The sequence below is a fragment of the Lepus europaeus genome, chromosome 13, assembly GCF_033115175.1.
Source record: "Lepus europaeus isolate LE1 chromosome 13, mLepTim1.pri, whole genome shotgun sequence".
Taxonomy (NCBI): Eukaryota; Metazoa; Chordata; class Mammalia; order Lagomorpha; family Leporidae; genus Lepus; species Lepus europaeus.
The window spans coordinates 23608981-23628931 of NC_084839.1; the positions used below are offsets into that span (position 1 = coordinate 23608981).

The 19951-nt window shown below is 56.3% G+C and overlaps 1 protein-coding gene across 2 annotated transcripts; it reads left to right on the forward strand.

Annotated features, from left to right (window-relative positions):
• Positions 1-9925: 9925 nt before the first annotated feature.
• On the forward strand, positions 9926-16948 carry CENPA (centromere protein A). Of its 2 annotated transcripts, XM_062210162.1 has the most exons (4): positions 9934-10164; positions 14779-14885; positions 15439-15516; positions 15809-16948. In XM_062210162.1, the coding sequence occupies exons 1-4, from the start codon at positions 10071-10073 to the stop codon at positions 15941-15943; spliced, it is 414 nt and encodes a 137-aa protein (XP_062066146.1). In that variant the 5' UTR covers positions 9934-10070; the 3' UTR covers positions 15944-16948. The 2 variants fall into 2 exon arrangements, 1 of the variants encoding a protein (XP_062066146.1); XR_009867850.1 differs by having other exon boundaries at positions 9926-10164; positions 14779-15516; positions 15809-15830.
• The last annotated feature ends 3003 nt before the right edge of the window (positions 16949-19951 follow it).

Sequence of the window (19951 nt, forward strand, 5' to 3'; positions counted from 1 at the left end):
GCTGCACACCCCCTCCCATTCAGTCTGCCTTGTTGAGGGTCATTGCCCTCCCAAGCTGGGCAGGGACTGGAATTCTCGAACTAAGGGGGACATCACCAGGGACATCACAAAGGCATCCCAGAGTCGTCAGCACAGCATTAGTTTGCTTTTATCTATAAGCTAAATACCAGGGGTCACAGAAATTGAGATTCAGGAGCTTATCCTGGGGTGCTGACCCCCAGTCCAGTAAAGACCTGAGCTAGACTGAACTCCGTGGCCGCCTGACAGTGGGACAAAGTTCCCTCTGCCAACCCAGAGTTGCAGATCTGTCTTGAATTGGTGGCTTCACAAGGCTTGTTCCCAGATGATGGCCTCACTGTATGCAGAATGGAGCTGGCCAGACACCTACACAGAGGGCCCAAGGATCTGTGGTCCATCTGCTGTCCAGCTGTCGACCCACAGCTGGCCAGCAAGAGTTCCTGGGGAGCATGGTTGAAGCTCGTGTCTGACCCAGAGGGAATGAGACCAGGGCGGCTGAGTTCACTCCATGCAAATCAGTCACTGCCTGGAGTTCAGAGGGACGACACCTGGCAGGATGCCCCCTCCCCGTCCTGAGCAGATGCAAGGACTGGCCCAGGCCTCTCCAGAAACACAACTCGCCTGCCCCAGGCCAGCCTCCCGCTGGTGCTCCAGGTGATGCTGGCTGTGCTGCTGGCTGTCACATCAGACTGCCCCGTTACTGGGTTTCCCGACGCTCCAAGCTCAAAGCCCGTTTGTTCTATATCCCCAGTCCTTTCTTGGAAGTCCCCCATCTTTTAACTTTAACAATGGATCAACTCTTATGTGGTGGCATGAGGAGGTGAAAAGGTCATGCCAAGATGGCCACTGAGGTGAAAAGGTCAAGCCAAGATGGCCACTGACATCAGAAACTGCCTGGCAACAGGCCGTGATTGGATAGCTTCAGAAAACACATGGCAATAGAGCCTGACTGATAACAGGCTGTGATTGGATGGTTTCAGAAACTTCCTGGCAACAGAGCCTGACGGCAACAGGCTGTGATTGGATGGCTTTGGAAACTGCCTGGCAACAGGCTGTGATTGGCTAGGGCATAAACCGCTCCTTGACCGGATTGGTTGCCTTGGCTATATAAGCAGCTGTACCAACTGAAATAAACAAGTCTGTGGGCTGTTCGCCTCAGCCTGCTTTCACCCGACTCCCGGGGTCTGTGTGGTGACTCCACACCTCTTGCCCCCACCATGCTCCTCCTCTCAGGATGAATCCTCTCAGAAGAAATCAACAGCATTCCTGCTTTCTTGGAAGAGCTCTCCCATCTTATGTGCTGCTGGCCAGATTCCCGGCCCATCCAATCAGAACTCACTTTACCAGTGTCTCCACATATGGCTCCCTTGTACCCAAGCTTCATCAAACTCCCCAGACCCCGATGGATCCAAGAGGCGGATTTGAATCACGTCCCCCCCACCCTAGTCTACGGCCATACCACCCTGAACGCACCCGATCTCATCTGAATCATGTCCCTCTGCTCCTTGCTGGCCAGTGACAAAGCATTTCTGTCCTCAAAAGACCTAGGTCACAGATTGGATGTTGGGGGTGGGGGCAGGAGACCTCTCTCCCCTCTTCCAGAGTGGTTGGGGCCTGTCTAAATGTTCATCTGCTTTAGAAGTGACCTATGCTTGCCGCTGGTGTTGTGCCACCTCCAGCTAAGCTGTTGTTTGCGACACTGACACCGCCGCCCCACATTGGAGCATCAAGTCCCAGCTGCTCTGCTTCCAGTCCAGTTCCCAGCTAAGGAGCCTGGGAAAACAGCGGATAATGGCCCAAGTACTTGGGCCTCCGCCACCCATGCAGGAGACCCAGATGGAGTTCCAGACTCCTGGTTCAGCCTGGCCCAGCCCTGGCTGTTGCAGCCATTTGGGGAGTGAACCATTGGATGGAAGATCTCTCTCTCTCTCTCTCTCTCTCTCTCTCTCTCTCCACTCTGTCTTTCAAATAAATGAATGTAGCTCTTGAATGTTCCCGGCAGCCTCCCTGGGAGGACAGGGGCTGCCCGGCACAGCTGGGTGCTGACACTGGGGTGCCACCACTGGGCTGGGGAGCTCCTTCACTAAACCACTAGGAGCGTCTTGCCCCCAGCCCTCATCAGCCACTCGCTGGCCCTCACACCTGCCCCAGATCCCAGCAGCAGCCGGAGGAACCTGGGACTGAGTCTTTTTCTATGTCTTTTTTTATTCATTTCCTTAATTCATTAACTCCATGTGGTCAGAACATAGAAAGGGCTATACTCACGTGACAATTCTAGAGTAAAGAAACTGTTTAATAATGGGAAATTCATTCAGAAAAATAGAAGATTAAGGACAAAAGATCACTTGGCTGCTCTCACGCCAGAAACCATCCAAGGTAACATCCTCCAGGCGCTGGCTCTGAGCTCAGTCCCACACAGGATGTTCGCAGCACTGGGGTCTGTCTGGGGACACTGAGTTCATGGTGAGGGCAGCTGGGACACAGAGACTGCTAGGGGCAAGTGAGAATTTGCACTAGTAGTGAGCCCAAAAGCAGAACCCAGAGGAATTATCATTAGGTTATCTGAAAGACAGAAATACACACATGTACACAGAGTGACAGAGAAAGACAGTGCCCATCCACTGGTTCATTCCTCAGATGCCCGCAGCACCTGGGGAACCCAATCCAGGTCTCCCTCATGGGTGGCAGGCACCCAACTGGTTGGACCATCACCACTGCCCCCCAGGGCTTCCTCCAATAGCAGGAAGCCAGGCACCCTGACATGAGATACAGGCCGAACATCCACTTCCCAAAGGGTGTGCAGTGGCAGCTGGCGTGTGACTGCAACACAGCACCCTGTGGCTGTCCGCGGGCATCTGTGTCATTCCTGGTCCTGCAGGATTTATCCCAAATTACTCACGCGCACTCACCTCCCACTGGCACCCGGTCAGCCTGTGTTTGCTGAGGCGTGGCTCTCTGACCTTAGCTGACCATCAATAAGTCCACGGTCACCTGTGGGTTTCCACGGACCCAAACCTCTAACTTCTGCATTACCTGAAGACTTCAACGAGCTTGGTTTTGCTTTATTATTATTTTTTTTAATATAAAGGCGTAGAAGCTGGAAATCTGAAGGTGCTGTTATTGGCGATAAACGCTGGCCTCCTTAACCACACAACCGACTGAAAACCACAACCAGTCCTGGTAAAAGCCAGGAAACCTTGAGCTTCAGTGGGGATGCAGAGGCCAGCCCCTGTGTGCTCAGCTACGGGGGAAGGGAAGACACGGAAGAGCACGAACGGCACACGGGAACTGGGTCCTCACAAGCTGCCCAAAAGACGAGAGGCGGGGCAGGCGCTGGCTGCGGCAGCTGGGAAGCCGCCCGGGAGCCCGGGACGCAGCACCCACACGGACTGTCTGGCTTGAGTCCTGGCTGCTCTGCACTTCCGATGCCGCTGCCTGCCGATGCCCAGGCGCTTTGGCCAGGCTCAGCCGTGGCTACTACGGGCATTTGGGCAATGGGGCTTGTGGAGGGAGGATCTCTTTCTCTCTCTCTGCCTTTCAAATGAAATGAAAATTAATTAAACAAAAATAAGAGAGAAGAGATAATTAGAAGCTTGATATCTTTTAGCAACTAGAAATGAAACCCATCTGTAAGTCTGTCATTCGACTTCAGTACATTTGTATTTTTTAGAGTTTTGTACCATGAACTTTTTTTTTTAAATATTTATTTATCTGAAAGTCAGAGTTACACAGAGAGAGAAGGAGAGTCAGAGAGAGAGAAGTCTTCTATTCAATGGTTCACTCTCCAGTTGGCTGCAATGATTGGAGCTGAGCCAATCTGAAGCCAGGAGCCAGGAGCTTCTTCCGGGTCTCCCACGTGGGTGCAGGGGCCCAAGCACTTGGGCCATCTTCTACTGCTTTCCCAGGCCATAGCAGAGAGCTGGGTCAGAAGTGGAGCAGCTGGGACTAGAACTGGAGCCCATATGAGATGCCGGCACTTCAGGCCAGGGCTTTAACCCGCTGCACCACAGCGCCAGCTCCTTTTTTTTTTTTTTTTTTTTAAGATTTTATTTGAAAGGCAGAATTACAGAAAGACAGAGGGAGAGAGAGACGTCTTCCATCCGCTGGTTCACTCCCAGAATGGCTGCAACGGCTAGAGCTGAGCTGATCTGAAGCCAGGAGCCCAGAGCCTCTTCCAGGTCTCCCACGAAGGTGCAGGGACCCAAGGACTTGGGCCATCTTCCACTGCTTTCCCAGGCCATAGCAGAGAACTGGATTAGAAGTGGAGCAGCCGGGACTCAAACTGGTGCCCATATGGGATGCCAGCACTGCAGGCTTTAACCTGTTACACCACAGCGCCGGCCCCAACTCTTATTTATTTTTACGACAATCTGCACTTGGCCAATCCAAAGCCAGGAGCGCGAAGCCAGGAACTCCATCCGGGTTTCCTGTGTTGGTGAAAGGGACCTAAGTTGTTGACCCATTTCCTGCTGCGTCACAGGGTGCACATGAGCTTGAAGCTAAACTGGAAGTGGAGGCAGGACTCTGTCCCAGGCATCCCAAGGGGCAGTTAACCCTACACTTAGCCTACTTATGTTCAAGAATGCATCTGGGGCCGGCTCTGCAGCTCACTAGGCTAATCCTCCGCCTGCGGCGCCGGCACACCGGGTTCTAGTCCCGGTTGGGGCGCCGGATTCTATCCCGGTTGCCCCTCTTCCAGGCCAGCTCTCTGCTATGGCCAGGGAGTGCAGTGGAGGATGGCCCAAGTCCTTGGGCCCGGCACCCCATGGGAGACCAGGAGAAGCACCTGGCTCCTGCCATCGGATCAGCGTGGTGCGCCGGCTGCGTCAGCCATTGGAGGGTGAACCAACGGCAAAGGAAAACCTTTCTCTCTGTCTCTCTCTCTCTCACTGTCCACTCTGCCTGTCAAAAAAAAAAAAAAAAGAATGCATCCGGGGCCGGTGCCGTGGCTCACTTGGTTAATCCTCCACCTGCGGCACCAGCATCCCATATGGGCGCCAGTTCTAGTCCCGGCTGCTCCTCTTCCAATCCAGCTCTCTGCTGTGACCTGGGAAAGCAGTGGAAGATGGCCCAAGTGCTTGGGTCCCTGTACCCACATGTGAGACCGGGAAGAGGCACCTGGCTCCTGGCTTCGGATTGGTGCAGCTCTGGCCGTTGCGGCCATTTGGGGAATGAACCAACGGAAAGAAGACCTTTCTCTCTCTCTTAAAAAAAAAAAAAAATGCATCCTTTACTAAGATAACGATCTGAACACTAGACCAAAAAAACTCTGAAGAGCAGAGGCTGGATTTTACTTCTCTGGATCTCCCCACCTTGCCTGAAGGCAACTCAACACTTTTGAATAGAATGAATGAGTATAAAGTGATCCATAATAAACTGAATAACTGTTGGGTTTTAAAAGCATTGTATTTTCCTGAGAAAGAAGACCTCCACTGGGGGAGTTTCTGGGTGGAGAAGTGGATGGGGAGGGTAGTGATGGGAGCCAGGGATTTCTGAGGACCCAAGTGAAAACCACCACCGGGTGACAGCCTTGCTTCCCGCCTCCCGCGACCCGTGACACCACTGGTGCTTGCCAAAATGCCGATTCCCGGGCCTCACTCCACGCCTCTTCAACTGATTCCCTAGAGACACGGGTGTCTAACCAATGCCCCGGATCACTGCCACCACCAGGGAAGTTTGGGGGACCCGCATTTCAGGGGCCCTACGGGAAATCATGCTTCCGGTGAGATCTGTCGCTCCTGCCAGACTGAGCTCCTGGGGGCCCTGCTCTTGCTTCTCCCTCCCTGGATGGTGCTGCTCGGCACATGGCCGGCAGGAACCCCAGGAAGGCGGGCACGAGGCACCCACCTCACGTCGCCCGGGGTGGTGGGGAGCAGCGGGGAGCTGGGCCTGTTTCTGACCCATCCTTGATGTTGGTGGCCTGTGGGTGCTGACCCGTGGTTCTGGGGCTTCTCCTCATCACCCAGAGACGAGGCTCTTCCACAGCTGGTCCCCTCTACACATGCTAGGGACTGTCCCCCAAAAGCGCTCTTGGAGGGAGCTGAGCAGCCAAAATGAGCAGCTCAAGACCGACAGCCACGGGTCCTGCCCGAGAGAAAGCTGTGCCGGCCCCAGCCAGGCCCCACCCCTCGTCTTCCACGATGTGGATGTGAAGCAGGAGTCCGGAGCCGGGGCCGAGCTTCCCACGCTGTGGCCCCGCAGCAGCCCGCGCCCCAGAGGTGGCCACGCAGGAGCTCGGCTGATGGCAGGGCAGGCGTGGACACGGTGGTCAGGACCCCAGTTAAGACGCCCTATCCCCCAGCAGGGCGCTTGGATTCAATGCCCATCTCCGCTCCCGACTGAGCAGTGGGTGATGGCTCAAGCAGTTGGGTCTCTGCCACCCAAGTGGGAGACCTGGATGGGGTTCCAGGCTTCCGGTTTTGGCCTGGCCCAGCCATTGCAGGCATTTGGGGAGTGAACCAGTAGATAAGAGATCTCTTTCTGTCTCCCTCTCTCTCTTCCTCTCAAATAAATAAATGTGAACATGAGTTTGACATGTGCCTTAGAACATATTTATTTGTATTTCATTCTGTAAGCACAGTTTTTTTTTTATTACTTTTTTTTTTAAAGATTTATTTATGTGAAAGTCAGAGTTACAAAGAGATAGAGAGAGAGATTTTCTATCCACTGGTTCACTCCCCAAATGGCCGCAACAGCCAAGGCTAGGCCAGGCTGAAGCCAGGAGCCAGGAGCTTCTTCCGGGTCTCCCATGTGGGTGCAGGGACCCAAGCACTTGGGCCTTCTTCCACTGTTTTCCCAGGTGCGTTAGCAGGGAGCTGGATCAGAAGTGGGGCAACTGGGTCTCGAACCAGCATCCACATGGGACGGTGGCAGTGAAGGTGGCAACTGTACCCACTACGTCACAGCGCTGGCCCAAGCACATAGTTTTTTAATACTTTGTAATAAGACAGAGCTGATGACCTAAGAAACCAGAATATGCCCATCCGGTGGATTCCTGTCCTCTTGTTCCCCGTAGGTACCTGGGGCTGCACCTGTCTCCCACGTTCTAAGTGCCTGCACTCCGTCTCCCACGTTCTACGTGCCTGCGCTCCGGTGGCTCCTGAGATCTGACTCCCTCGGGGACTTCCTGGAAGCCAGAAGAGAGTTCATCGGGCAGCTCGGGCTCAGCAAGAGGCTCCGTGCTTGCCTTTTGTTTCCCTGAGAACCGCAAGGAGCTGGGCACAGGCTCCAACGCCATGGCCCTCCCTTCCCCTTGGTGCACTTTCCCTGTGTGCCACCAACACACCCTTTCTCTCTTTTTTAATTTGTGCATTTGAGAGGCAAAGAGAGAGCAACGGACACGCACAGAAAGAGCTGCCATCTGCTGGTTTATTCTCCAAATGCCCACAAGGGCCAGGATTAGGCTGCGGGCCAAGTCGGGAGCCCGAAACGCAACGTAGGTCTCCTGTGTGAGTGACAAGAATCCAGTTACTTGAGCCTCCCAGGTCTGATCTGGCCGGGAGCAATCGGGAGGTACAGTGGGAGACGAACCCGGCTACTGTGATGTGCAACACGGGCACCCTCCCTCATATGCTAAACAAAACCCCCACCTCCCAAACCTTTGATTACCTAGGGTTTTAAAATCATTCCCCCAACCCCAGGAAAGATTATTAATGGAACAATACCATGAGAGTCTACACAGTGTGGGGACTGAGAGTAGACGATAGCACCAGGTACCTGGGTTCAAATCCTGACTCAGCTCTGATTCTTTGCTCCCTGTGTGGCCCCCTCAAGGCCTTGGTTTCTTTGTTTGCGACACTGGCATTAAAAAGTCTTACCAGGACACAGGATTGGCTTAGTGGGTCAGGGGCCTGTTGGGACATCACGTCCCATAACAGAGGGCCTGGGTTCCACGCCTGCCACCGTTCCTGACCCCAGCTCCCTACTCAAGCCGACCCCGGGAGGCAGCAGGAGATGGTGCCAAGTGGCTCAGTTCCTGTTACCCGTGTGGGAGGCCTCGGTTGAGTTCCTGGCTCCCAGCTTTGGCCTGGGCCCAGCCCCAGCTGTTGTGGGCATTTGGGAAATAAACCTACAGATGGAAAGTCTCTATCCCTAGCCTTCTCTCTCTGACTTTCAACTCAAATGAAAATAAATAAAATACAAAATCCTACCTGAGGGTTGTTGAGAGGCTCAGGCGAGTGACTACGTGAAGTAGTTGGAGGAGTGCCTGGAACTGTGTCCACACTTGGCAGAGGCTGCCGGGCGTGGGACTTGCACATGTGTGCCTTGCTTCCCCGGTGTACAAACCGCTGGGGACAGGAACCATGTCCCGAGTACCCATGATCCTTAGCACCTCGCACCCCTATGCATTGCTCATAACAGATGCTAAACGTGTTTTAAATGGATCTGATTGCAGATTTTCATAGATTGTCCTTTCAATGAGCTTACGCTATTCGTCCTTTTAAATGCAGGGGCTGGAGTTTTGGTTTTACTCCAATCACAAAAGACAGAACAAGAAGAAAAAGGGTAGATGATGACCGGCAGCTGGTCAAGCAAAAGTTCAGGTTAGCGGGCCTGGCCCCAGGCAGAGGGGCAGGTGGGACTGAGTCCCTACAGCAGACTAAGCCGGGCTTCTCTCTCCTTGCTGGGATCCGGGGCCCCGGCCTGCTGTGCCAGGTGTGCTGTCATCCATCCTGGTCTCCCGCGTGCATGGCAAGGGCTCGGGCACTTGGGCCTTCCTCTGCTACCTTCTCAGGCGCATCAGCAGGGAGCTGGACTGGACGTGGAGCAGCTGGGACTCAGTCCGGCACGTCTATATGGCACGCCCATCCTGGCAGGCAGGGCCTGGCGGCTTACCCTCTGTGCCAAGGTGCAGGCCCCGGTTCATCCAAGCTTCTGCACGGGTCAGAATTTCCTTCCTTTGTCGGGCTGAGCATTTCATTGTACATGCTACGCTTTGACCTTTTAGCTACTGTGCACAACGCTTGGGTGTGCAAACCCCTGTCCAAGCTCCCGCTCTCATTCCTTTTGGATGTACAACCAGAAGCGGGGCTGCGGGGCTGCTGGCTCACGGGGAAACTGTTTCCTTGTTTTCAGGAACCACCACTCTACTTTGCACAGCAGCTGCCTACGCTTTTGTATGGCCCCATCAGCAACGCCCAAGGTTCCATGAAACCACTGATTTTATAACCAGCAATTTTCCTGATTACAGTGCATGTTCACTGTAGCACATTTGAGAAAAATCCAAGACAGCAAAATGAGGAAATTAAAATTCCCTCTCCTGAGCACGGAGACACGACCGGAATCCGTGTTGTTCGCCACAGACAGGGAGAGATCGCTTCCCTTGGGGTGAATCCGTCGCCGAGGTCCTAGACTGGCGCCGACGCCTGCCTGGCCGGGCCTGGCCGCCCCCACGACCCTCACCCTCTGCCACGGACACGCGGCGGCGCCGGCCTCGAAGCCCTGGCCCCAGGGAGGGACACAGGCGCCACAGGAGGCTGTCACGTTCGCTGCGGGTCTGCTGGCTCATCTTTAAAGCCCTCTTAGGGCTGAGAAAAGCCTGGGCGAAACCTGGAGGGGCAGACTCTACAAACGCACCGTCCACGGCCTCCTTTTCAGACCAAAGAGCCCTCGAACCCATCCCTCAAGGGCAGGCACCCCCACCACCAAGCAAGACCAGGAGAAACCCCGCCTCCCTTTACTTTCCCAAGCTCCCATTGGTGGATTCTGTCGTCAATCCGTCATGTTTCCCCGCTCTCTACCTATCAGCGCCGCTCTCCGTGTCTCAGCTCGTGTTCTCATTGGTCCTTCCCGCGGTCGTTCTACCCGGACGTTCCAGAGTCAGCCACTGGGAGTCGCTGGATTGGGGTTTTAAAAAACGCCGGCGAAGGAGTGGGCGGAGCGGGCGATTTGAACCGGAGGTGCCGCAGCCTACGCCGGAGCCTACGCCGGAGCGCCGACTCCAGAGAGCCTCACGGGCGGCTCGGGCGGTTTCCCGGTTCCCCGCGGGCGCCAGCCTTCCCCCCGGGGCCGGGAGGTCCGAGCCGAAGCCTCGGGGCCGGAGGCGGCCCGCCATGGGCCCGCGCCGCCGGAGCCGCAAGCCGGAGGTCCCGAGGAGGCGCAGCCCGAGCCCGACTCGCAGCCCCCGCCGGCGGGGCGTCTCCCTAGGTAACCGGCCGCGCCCTGCCCTGGGGGAGGCGGCGGGGGTGCCGTCCACGCCTGGGCCGGAGGGGGCGAGGGCCGCCTCTGCGGCTCGGGGCGCAGGCGCAGACGGGCCGGGTGCCCTGGGCACGGCCACGCGCGCGCGCTCGGGACCCGAGTTTGTCCCCTTGAAGCGAGGCTGCGTCAGGCCTTGAGCTGAGGCCCTCGGCGCGCCGGCCCCGACCCCGTCCGGACGGCGTGACCCCCAGTTCCTGGAGTGTGCGCTGGGGCGCGGTGGGGGGTTCGGGACCCGGCAGCGGGCCGTGGCGCGGGTCTGTCCTACGCGTGCTGGGGTCTGTCCTACACGTGCGGGGTCTGTCCTACTCGTGCTGGGGTCTGTCCTACACGTGCTGGGTCTGTCCTACACGTGCTGGGGTCTGTCCTACTCGTGCTGGGGTCTGTCCTACGCGTGCTGGGTCTGCCCTATCCGTGCTGGGACTGTCCTACGCGTGCTGGGGTCTGTCCTACGCGTGCTGGGGTCTGTCCTACACGTGCTGGGGTCTGTCCTACGCGTGCTGGGGTCTGTCCTACGCGTGCTGGGTCTGCCCTACGCGTGCTGGGTCTGTCCTACGCGTGCTGGGGTCTGTCCTACGCGTGCTGGGTCTGCCCTACGCGTGCTGGGTCTGTCCTACTCGTGCTGGGGTCTGTCCTACGCGTGCTGGGGTCTGTCCTACACGTGCTGGGGTCTGTCCTACGCGTGCTGGGGTCTGTCTTACGCGTGCTGGGTCTGTCCTACGCGTGCTGGGTCTGCCCTACGCGTGCTGGGGTCTGTCCTACGCGTGCTGGGGTCTGTCCTACGCGTGCTGGGGTCTGTCCTACTCGTGCTGGGACTGTCCTACGCGTGCTGGGACTGTCCTACGCGTGCTGGGGTCTGTCTTACGCGTGCTGGGTCTGTCTTACGCGTGCTGGGTCTGTCCTACGCGTGCTGGGGTCTGTCCTACACGTGCGGGGTCTGTCCTACACGTGCTGGGTCTGTCCTACACGTGCTGGCGACAGCAGCTTTCCCTCTCCTCCAACTTGCTGCATAGCCAGGAGCAGGGTGGGACACGTGTGCAGAGGTTACTGCTTTTTAGGACCCGGTGCTGTGAGAGTGGGACATTCTTCTTCCCTGAGGCCGGAGTGCTTAGTCCTGAGCGCTCCTAAATCCTAATAGTCCCGCAGTCGGAACCTTAGGTAGACTACTGTGTCCCGCACATGGTGAAGTCCGTGTCTGCCTTTTTCAAATTCTCACCTTTTGTTGCTTAGTGTATGGTATTAGCGAGGCCCCGAGACTAACTGTAAGAGCAAGGGTTTTGCCCGTTTTTGTCTTGTTGGGAATTGTATTTATTTATTTAAGATTGTATCTATTTGCAAGGCAGAGTGACAGGAGGAGAAGCAGAGAAAGAGGTATATTGATTCCACTCACTGGTTCACTCCCCAAGTGGCTGCAACAGACAGGGCTGGGCCAGGTTGAACCGGCCTGGAACTCCGTCCGGGTTGTCCTCGTGGGCCATCATCATCTGCCTTCCAGGAACTTTAGCAGGGAGCTAGATCGGAAGTGGAGCTGCCAGGGCTGGAACAGCGCCCTGAGGGGATGCTTGGGAATATCAGGTGTAATGTTTGTTTTTGCTGTCCAATGTAAAAAATGCCTCTTCTACTCCTGGTTAAATGAAAAATTTTATCTCAAGTGGGCACCCAACTGACACTGCCCTAGTCCGATAACCTTCTTTTTCGTTCTCCGCATTGTCGGTTCCGTTTCTTCCTCTCCAGCTTCCTGCAGCACCCCCCCTCCACTGTTAGCTGACAGTGGCCTTGCTGGGGTGTCCGGCTTTCCGTCAAAAGCCACACCTGGGGCCCGTGCTTTGGTATAGTAGGCTAAGCCTCTGCCTGCAGTGCTGGCATCCCTTATGGCCGTCAGTTCAGGTCCCGGTTGCTCCTCTTCCGACCAAGCTCTCTGCTGTGGCCTGGGAAAGCATAGAGGATGGCCCAAGTGCTTGGGCCCCTGCACTTGTGTGGGAGACCCAGAAGTTCCTGGTTCCTGGCTTTGGATTGGCCCTGCTCTGGCCATTGCAGCCATTTGGGGAGTGAACCAGCTGCTGGAAGACCTTTCTCTGTCTCTTGCTCTCTCTGTTTGTAACTCTGGCTCTCAAATTAATAAAATCTTTGTATATATATATTTAAAAAGTCACAGCTCCCATCCATATGCACCTACAGAGGGTCTTTCTATTGTCATCTCCTGCACTTAAAATTAAACCCAGACTCACATTGGCTTTGCGGATCTGCTCTAGTGTTTGCAACCTTAAGGAAAAGGGCAGGGGGCGGGCATTTAGCGTGGTGGTTAGAGATGGAGCTTGCATTCCGTATCAGAGTGCCTGGGGCCCGGGGTTTGAGTCTCAGCTCTGCTTCTGATTCCAGCTTCCTGCTAACGGGCACCTTGGGAGGCAGCCGGTGACGGCACGAGGACTTGGTCCCTGCCCTCCATGAGGGAGACCTGGATGGAGCTCCAGGCTGCTGGCTTTGGTCTGGCCCAGCCCTAGGCTGCTATGGGCATTTGGGGAATGAACTAGCAAAGAAAGTTAAAGGGCAGAGGGAGTCTGCCTCCCACTTCCTGTTGCTGCCTTGCAGATAAGTGAACCTTGAAGAGCAGGTGTTTCCCTGACGCCACATTTCCGGTCTTCCTGGCTCCGGGATCCCTCCACTTCCTGTAACGGCTGCCCTTGTAGAGAGGCTTGTTAAGTGTCCAACCACTCTGTCTGTTCCCCGTCTCCCAGCCACCTTTGCCCCCATTCCGCTCTGACTCCCCTCTGGTTGCTGTCCCCAGCTGCACTGACGCTGCCAGGTCTAATCCACGCCTCCGTGCCTTCCTCACCCTGCCCCTCAGAGCCCTGCGACACCCCGCTCCTGGCTGCCCGGCCGGCCCTGCGTGCGCTCTGGCAGTTCCCAGCGTCCTCCACGCTGGTGCCGCCCTCTGCGGCTCCTTGACCATGGCCGGCGGGGCTGCCTTCCCTTTGTGCCCCCTCCCCGGGCGCCTGTGGCTGCTGTCAGACTTCTCCCGCACCCACGTGCAGCAGCTGCCTTCCTACCTGAGTGCCCTTGGGCAAGTCACGCACATCCCAGACCCGACGCCTGCAGCCCCTTGTCCAGTTCCCCCGTTTTGGTAAATGGCACTGCCACCCACCCAGGGTTCAAGCCAGAAGCCAGGGAGACATTCTTTTCTGTCACCCCCATATCCAATCCAAAGGCAAGTTCAAGTAGTTCTACCTGCGCACTGCATCTGTCATCACTCCACTTGTCTCCATCTCCGCCCCCAGCAGCCCAGGGCAAGCCGGCAGCCACCATGTGGGAGCCTGCTGACCACTTCTGCTCCATCCACCCCTCTGCAGCTCTCCGCACACGGCGCCCAGAGGGTCTTATTATTTTTTAAGATTTTATTTATTTATTTGAGAGGTAGAGCTACAGACAGAGAGAGGGAAAGACAGAGAGAAAGGTCTTCCTTCCACTGGTTCACTGCCCAAATGGCTGCAATGGCCGGAGCTGCGCCGATCCGAAGCCAGGAGCCAGGAGCTGCTTCCAGGTCTCCCACACGAGTGCAGGGGCCCAAGGACTTGGGCCATCTTCTGCTGCTTTCCCAGGCCACAGCAGAGAGCTGGATTGGAAGAGGAGCAGCTGGTACTGGAACCGGCACCCATAGGGGATGCTGGCACTGCAGGCAGAGGATTAACCTACTGCACCGCAGCACCAGCCCCGAGAGGATCTTTAACCCGGAAGTAGATCAGCTTTTCCTCTCTCTTGCTGAACACTTTCCCTGGCTTCCTGTCACTTTAGGATTAAATCCCAACTCCTTATGTTGGCGTTTCAAGACCCAGCTGCTGCATGTTCTAATTTGTGAAATTCATTTGAAAGACAGAGCTGTCATCCACTGGTTCACTCCCCAAAGACCTGCAAGGGCAGGGGCTGGGCCAGGTCGAAGCCAGGAGCAGGAAGCTTCATCCAGGCCTCCCTCATGGGTGGCAGGGACCCAACCCCTTGAGCCATCACCCACTGCCTTCCAGGGTGCCAGGCTCAGGTGCAGAGCTGGGACTTGAACCCAGGCACTGTGGTGTGGCAGTGCTCTGCCAAACACAGTTGACAGCATTTCTAATCCTGGCTCTTCCCCGCGAGCTCTTTGGTCGCTTCTCACTTGTTCGCATCACGGATTTCCTGTCTCTCACCCCTCTGAGGTCATCGCCTATATTTAAGGGCTCTCCTTTCTCTGCTAACTCAGACTGCTCCGCAGTGGTTTTTCTGTTGAGTTGGGTGCCTTCCGCTCGTGGTGTCCTTTCTCAGATCGTGTGGTGACCTTTCGTCGTGTCCCTTTTCACCTTGTGTGACGCCGTGCCTGTGTGTGAAGGGTGCTGGTGGGCAGTGGAGACGAGGTGGGGTCAGCAGCTGCCTCCAGCCTATGCGTCCTCCCTGTTCCTGACCCCACCCGGTGACAGATGGCCACTGCCAGCTGCCTGGCTCAAGCCCCTCTGGTGGCCTCCCCTCCCCCACCTTCTCAAGGCTCTGTGTGTGCTCCCCCCACCCTGCTTTCCCCTGCTGACCCCGCGCACGCCTTTGCAGGCGCGTCCTCGCAGCACAGTCGGCGGCGGCACGCGTGGCTGAAGGAGATGCGGAAGCTGCAGAAGAGCACGGACCTGCTGCTCAGGAAGCTCCCGTTCGCCCGCGTGGTGAGCTCCAGGGCGCCCCAGCCCGGCGGCGGGCCCCCACTGTCTCACCTTCTCTACCCTGCTGGGGCCCTTGATCTTGACCCACACCACCTTCGCTTCTCCACAACTCCCCCCACACCTTTGAAGCTGTGTCTTTTATTCTTTGTTTTCTTCTTAACTCACGTAACAGTTGTGTTTACGGGCGTTGTGAGAGCTTGGGTCCATGCCTGTGTGTTAGGGTGGAATCAGCGTGATGAGCGTTTCCATCTCCTCGAACAGTTCTCGCTTCTTTGTGTTGGGAACCTCGGGTCTTAGCTTCTGAAACTGTCTTTGAGGATGGAAAACGGGAGCGCCGTCACCCAGCCGTTGTGCTTTGGTCCCTTTTGCTGCCCTGGGGGATGCTGCCCTGGGGCCAACTCCTGTGCCCCAGAGGCAGCCCTGCTCTGCCCCAGGCACATCCTGAGGTTGAGGGCCAGGAAGGAACAATGGATTCCCTGGAGACTCTTGGAGAGAGCCCAGCTTTCCAGGAGTCTCGTCTGTCACTGTCTACTCCCCCATCCTCACTCCTTCACAGGCGAGAGAAATCAGCACCAGATTCACTCGGGGTGTGGACTTCAACTGGCAAGCCCAGGCCCTGTTGGCCCTCCAGGAGGTAAGAGGAGGCCTGGGTGCAGCTGGGGGAGGGCCAGGGTTGGGGGAGGGACTGGCATCCTGGATCCTGGCACCTGGCCGCAGACTCGCAGGCCGCAGCTGGCCGGGATCCCGAGCAGGGCAGCCGGGCCCCCCCAGCAGTGGGGGCTGCAGAATTCCCAGGCTGAGTCCAGTCTCCTGCACCATCCTCCCTAACGTGCTTCTGGCGCTGGAGACGGAGGTCAGTGGGTCCCCAAGGAAAAGCAGCCGTGTCCCATGTCTGCCATGTCACCTCTGCCCCCTCCTGCCCCCAGGCGGCAGAAGCGTTCCTGGTTCACCTCTTTGAGGACGCCTATCTCCTCTCCTTGCACGCCGGCCGGGTTACCCTTTTCCCAAAGGATGTGCAGCTGGCCAGGAGGATCCGAGGCATCCAAGAGGGGCTCGGCTGAGCGCCGGGCCGGAGTCTCCACCAGCCTTCCTGCGCCCGGGCGCAGCACCCTGCTCTCAGCGCCGGGGAGTGCTGTCTTCGGAGGAGCTGCCTTCCTGCGCCCAGCCCCTTGTCATCTCAGCGTCCCTGGTGCTAGCGAGACTGCCTGGGGGTGTGTGGGTCACGCCTTCCCGTGCAGTGTTGATGAAAGATACTTTGCTACCACGCGACGAGCCAGTGGCCACATCTGTAGCAGCGCTAAGCCTCTCCGTTTCACAAGGACCTGTGGCTTCGTTTTGATGAAGAGAGATTTTTTTGCTTCTGAAAATGCCTTGTTAGGAAAAGAGATTCACACGTGTCAGGGATGATGGCTGGGACTGCTTCGGTGCCACGCGTAGACCCGGGCATCCCGGAGGGCCGCCTGGGCGTGCTGTCGCGGAGCGGGGGTCCGGCTGGGGTCAGTTCTTTTCAGGAGAGGGCGGCCTGGCTGGCTGTGTAGTGGGCACCACGGGAGGCATCGGCACGGCTCCCGGCGCCTGGACATCGTGTTGGCAGAGATTCCAGGGCCTTCAGCTTGGGACCTGCGCATCCAACCAATTCAGCTCCTGAAGACGTCAGCTGCACACGGGGCAGGAGAGGATCCTGGCTAGTTCCTGTGCCGTGCGTTTTTCACCCCGTGTGTGTTTATACTGTTGCTGAGAACGTAAGCGCAAACCCGAGAAGTGCCTGAATCAGCTGTGTGGGAAAGCCCAGCCTTCCCAGCCCGCAAGCCTGCGCCCCTCAGACGGAGCTGAACGTTGGTGTTCTGGTTCCTTCTAGTAACTTCTATCAAAATCACTCAGAAGTCCTGACTTCCAGCATTCAGCATTTTCTTATTTGTAAACCACAGAAGTTGAATCCTATCAATCCATGATTTTAAAGTGCTTTTCCAGTGTTTTTATGGGTGTTTTTTAAGCTTACAGCTTCTTTGCAGAGAGATAATAAAAATAATTCTGTAATGAAAAAAATTAAAGCCAAGTTACTGTTTCCAGCGTGGCGATTATAGTGTTTTCTATAATTTAAACTCTCCAATTCCGCACTGTGTACAGGCAGCCATCATTTCAACAAAGGGACCGAGGGGTGAGATTTGCCCCCAGTGAATCAGGCGAACAAAGAAACCTTGCCCTTCTGCGCAGCTGAGAGCATGGGAGGTTTCTGGAGAAATGGGGTCTGGTGTGGCAAAAATGGGGAGTGTGTGGGGCTGGCTGATGAAGATGCCGTGTCAGTCAGACTGGAGGGAGGCACCAGGTCTCACTGTAATCACTTCTAGCCTTTTGGAAAAGCCTCTTCCTTTAGTGTGATGTCGCACCCGTGCAGGTGTGGCATACCCATGCTGGTGTGACATCACCTGTGCTGGCGTGACTTCACACCTATGCTGGTGTGACATACTCATGCTGGCATGGTATCACCTGTGCTGGCATGACACTCATACTGGTGACGTCACACATGCTGGCATGACACACCTGTGCTGGCGTGACATCACACCTGTGCTGGTATGATGTCACACTCGTGCTGGTGTGGCATACCCGTGCTGCTGTGACATCACACATACTGGCATGTCACACCTGTGCTGGTATGATGTTGCACCCGTGCTGGCGTGACATACCTGTGCTGATGTGATGTCACACCCGTGCTGGTGTGGCATACCCGTGCTGGCATGACATCACCTGTGCTGGCATGACAGCACCTGTGCTGGTATGACATCGCACTCATGTAGATACTGGAATGGCGCTTACCTATCTGTGATTGGCAGAATTAGTCCTCTAGTTTGTGTTGGTTTTATGTTTTTGACTGATACTTTTTTGCCACCAGTGCGTCCCTGCGGTACACACAGGTGACACTCAAATGCCAGGTGGGAAGCTGCTCTCAGCACCACGTGGTATTTATGCAATGCTACAGGAACTTCCTTTCTGTTGGAGTCTCAAGTCCGAGGCTGGCCCCTGACCAGCAGGAGCCAGTACAGACACTCCCCAACAAGGCAGACGGGAAGGGTAAAGTCGACGGGTGATGAACACACCACAAGCGCCTGTGAGTTCTGTCGAAGCAGGAACCGCTTTATTGAGGAAGCGTACAGGCTTATAAAGCTTATGAAGGACATGTGCAGTAGGGGAGCCAGTCAGAGAAAAGGTCACACAGGCACGGGTGGACCACGCACACACAGAGGCACCTTAAGTAAAGTATAGGGATCACGCACTGTCCATGTGTCCAGAACTAAAGCGGACCTGCCCCTGCCGGTGGTCTGATCTTACCTAGCTTAACTGCAGCAGCCGCAGACACGCCCCTCGAGCATCCACCAGGCGCCATATAGTAACGGAGATTTTAGGCAACGCCCAGCACCTTTCCATCATGAAGTTGGAGAATGTTACAATTTACTGTTAATTGTGAGCAGTTAACGGTTGAGTTTTGTGGTTTTTTAAAAAAATAATCTGAAACATAGATCTACCATCCGTTGGTTCACTCCGCAAATGCCAGCAAATAGGGAACCCGGCCAAGCCAAAGCCAGGAGCCAGGAGCTCAGCCCAGGTCTCCCATGCGTGTGGCAGGCACCCAACTGCGTTGGCCATCACTTGCTGCCTGCCAGGGTGAGCTATGACATCCCAGTCAGTGTTCGCTCAGCAAAGCAGAAACCACTGCAGGGGGGTTGCTGGCAGGGATTGGCCGTAGTAAGGTTAGGAGAGCAGAAGGGACAAAGCCCGTGCTCAGGAAAGCGCTGGTACCCCGAGCCCACCCTCGCTGCTCTGCGCTGCACGGGAACTCGGGAGTGCCCACTCGGCCTGTACCCCGAAACCTCACGGGGCGAGGGAGAGTGTCTGCTCTTTCCTCCCACCACCGGCACCTCCCGCTAGCAGAGCCTAACCCAAAGCAGGAGCAAGTGAGTGTGGAATGCGATTGGCCAGCTCCTGTGTTACAGGCGGGAACTTGAGAGGGCGAGGATAGAGCTCAGAGCCAATAGAGCCGCCCGCGGCCCAGCCTGGTTTCCAGGCGCAGGGCCATCTGGAGGTTTATCCATTGGTCCCGATTTTGGTTTCTCTGCACAGTTGCAGTTTTCTCCAGGCTGCCCCGCCCCCTAATTTGTTCTGGTTCCTCTTTTACTTTCTAGATTTTCCTTTGGCGTTTAAGGGTGGGAGTCAAAAAAGCCGGCCGGGAGCTCTGAGCCTGTTGATGGGACTGGGAACTTGAGCTTTCCTGCAGGGTGGCCGGTGAGGCCGCTGTTCTCAGCCTCCGCACAGCCAGAGCTCGGCCTCCTCACCTCCTGGGGGCCGAGTGGGATGCACATTAGCTTTGCCTCTCCCTGGCTTGGCCTCTCGGCCGGGCCAGTGAGCAGCCCTCAGGCCCGGTCAGTGGCCCATTCCCATGTTTCCAGTTCCTAGCCCAGCTCCCAGATACTCGATGGACAAGTGCACGAATGAGCTGTGCTGGAACCTTTTCCCATGGACAATGGAGGTTTTGAGGCACATCCATCAGGCTCTGGAAACCCTTCTTTTTTTTTTTTTTTTTTTTAAGTTTATGTAAAAGCAGAGAGAATCTTCTATCTACTGGTTCTCTCCTCCCAATGGCCACAGCAGCCAAGACTGGTCCAAGCTAAAGCCAAGAGCCGGGAACTCCATTCAGGTCTCCCACGTGGGCAGAGGCCCAAGCACTTGGGCCATCTTCTGCTGCTTTCCCAGGCGCTCAGCAGGGAGCTGGACTGGAAGTGGAGCAGCCGGGACTGGAACCAGCAGATATGGGATGGCGGCGTCACAGGTGGTGCGGCACCACAACGCTGGCCCCTGGAACCCTTCTCAGTCCAAGAGGCTTGGATGAGGCAGGCTTGTTTCAGAATCAGAGAATCAAAGAATGCCAAGAATGAAAGTGACCACAAGGGACTGGAGAGAAGCCGGTGGAGAACACGGCTTGACTTCTTACTTCTACGGTCAAGCACGTCGCCGGTTACAGAAACCACACTCAGAGGGTCCCAGACCACAGCAGGCAGAGAGGGAATCACTGTGGC

What these genes read in the sequence shown, in the direction of transcription:
- CENPA (XM_062210162.1), top strand. Translation starts at nt 10,071, where the DNA reads ATGGGCCCGCGCCGCCGGAGCCGCAAGCCGGAGGTCCCGAGGAGGCGC. An exon ending in CCGGCGGGGCGTCTCCCTAG is followed by an intron (nt 10,165 to 14,778) that starts GTAACCGGCCGC and finishes ACGCCTTTGCAG; the next exon opens with GCGCGTCCTCGCAGCACAGT. An exon ending in AGCTCCCGTTCGCCCGCGTG is followed by an intron (nt 14,886 to 15,438) that starts GTGAGCTCCAGG and finishes ACTCCTTCACAG; the next exon opens with GCGAGAGAAATCAGCACCAG.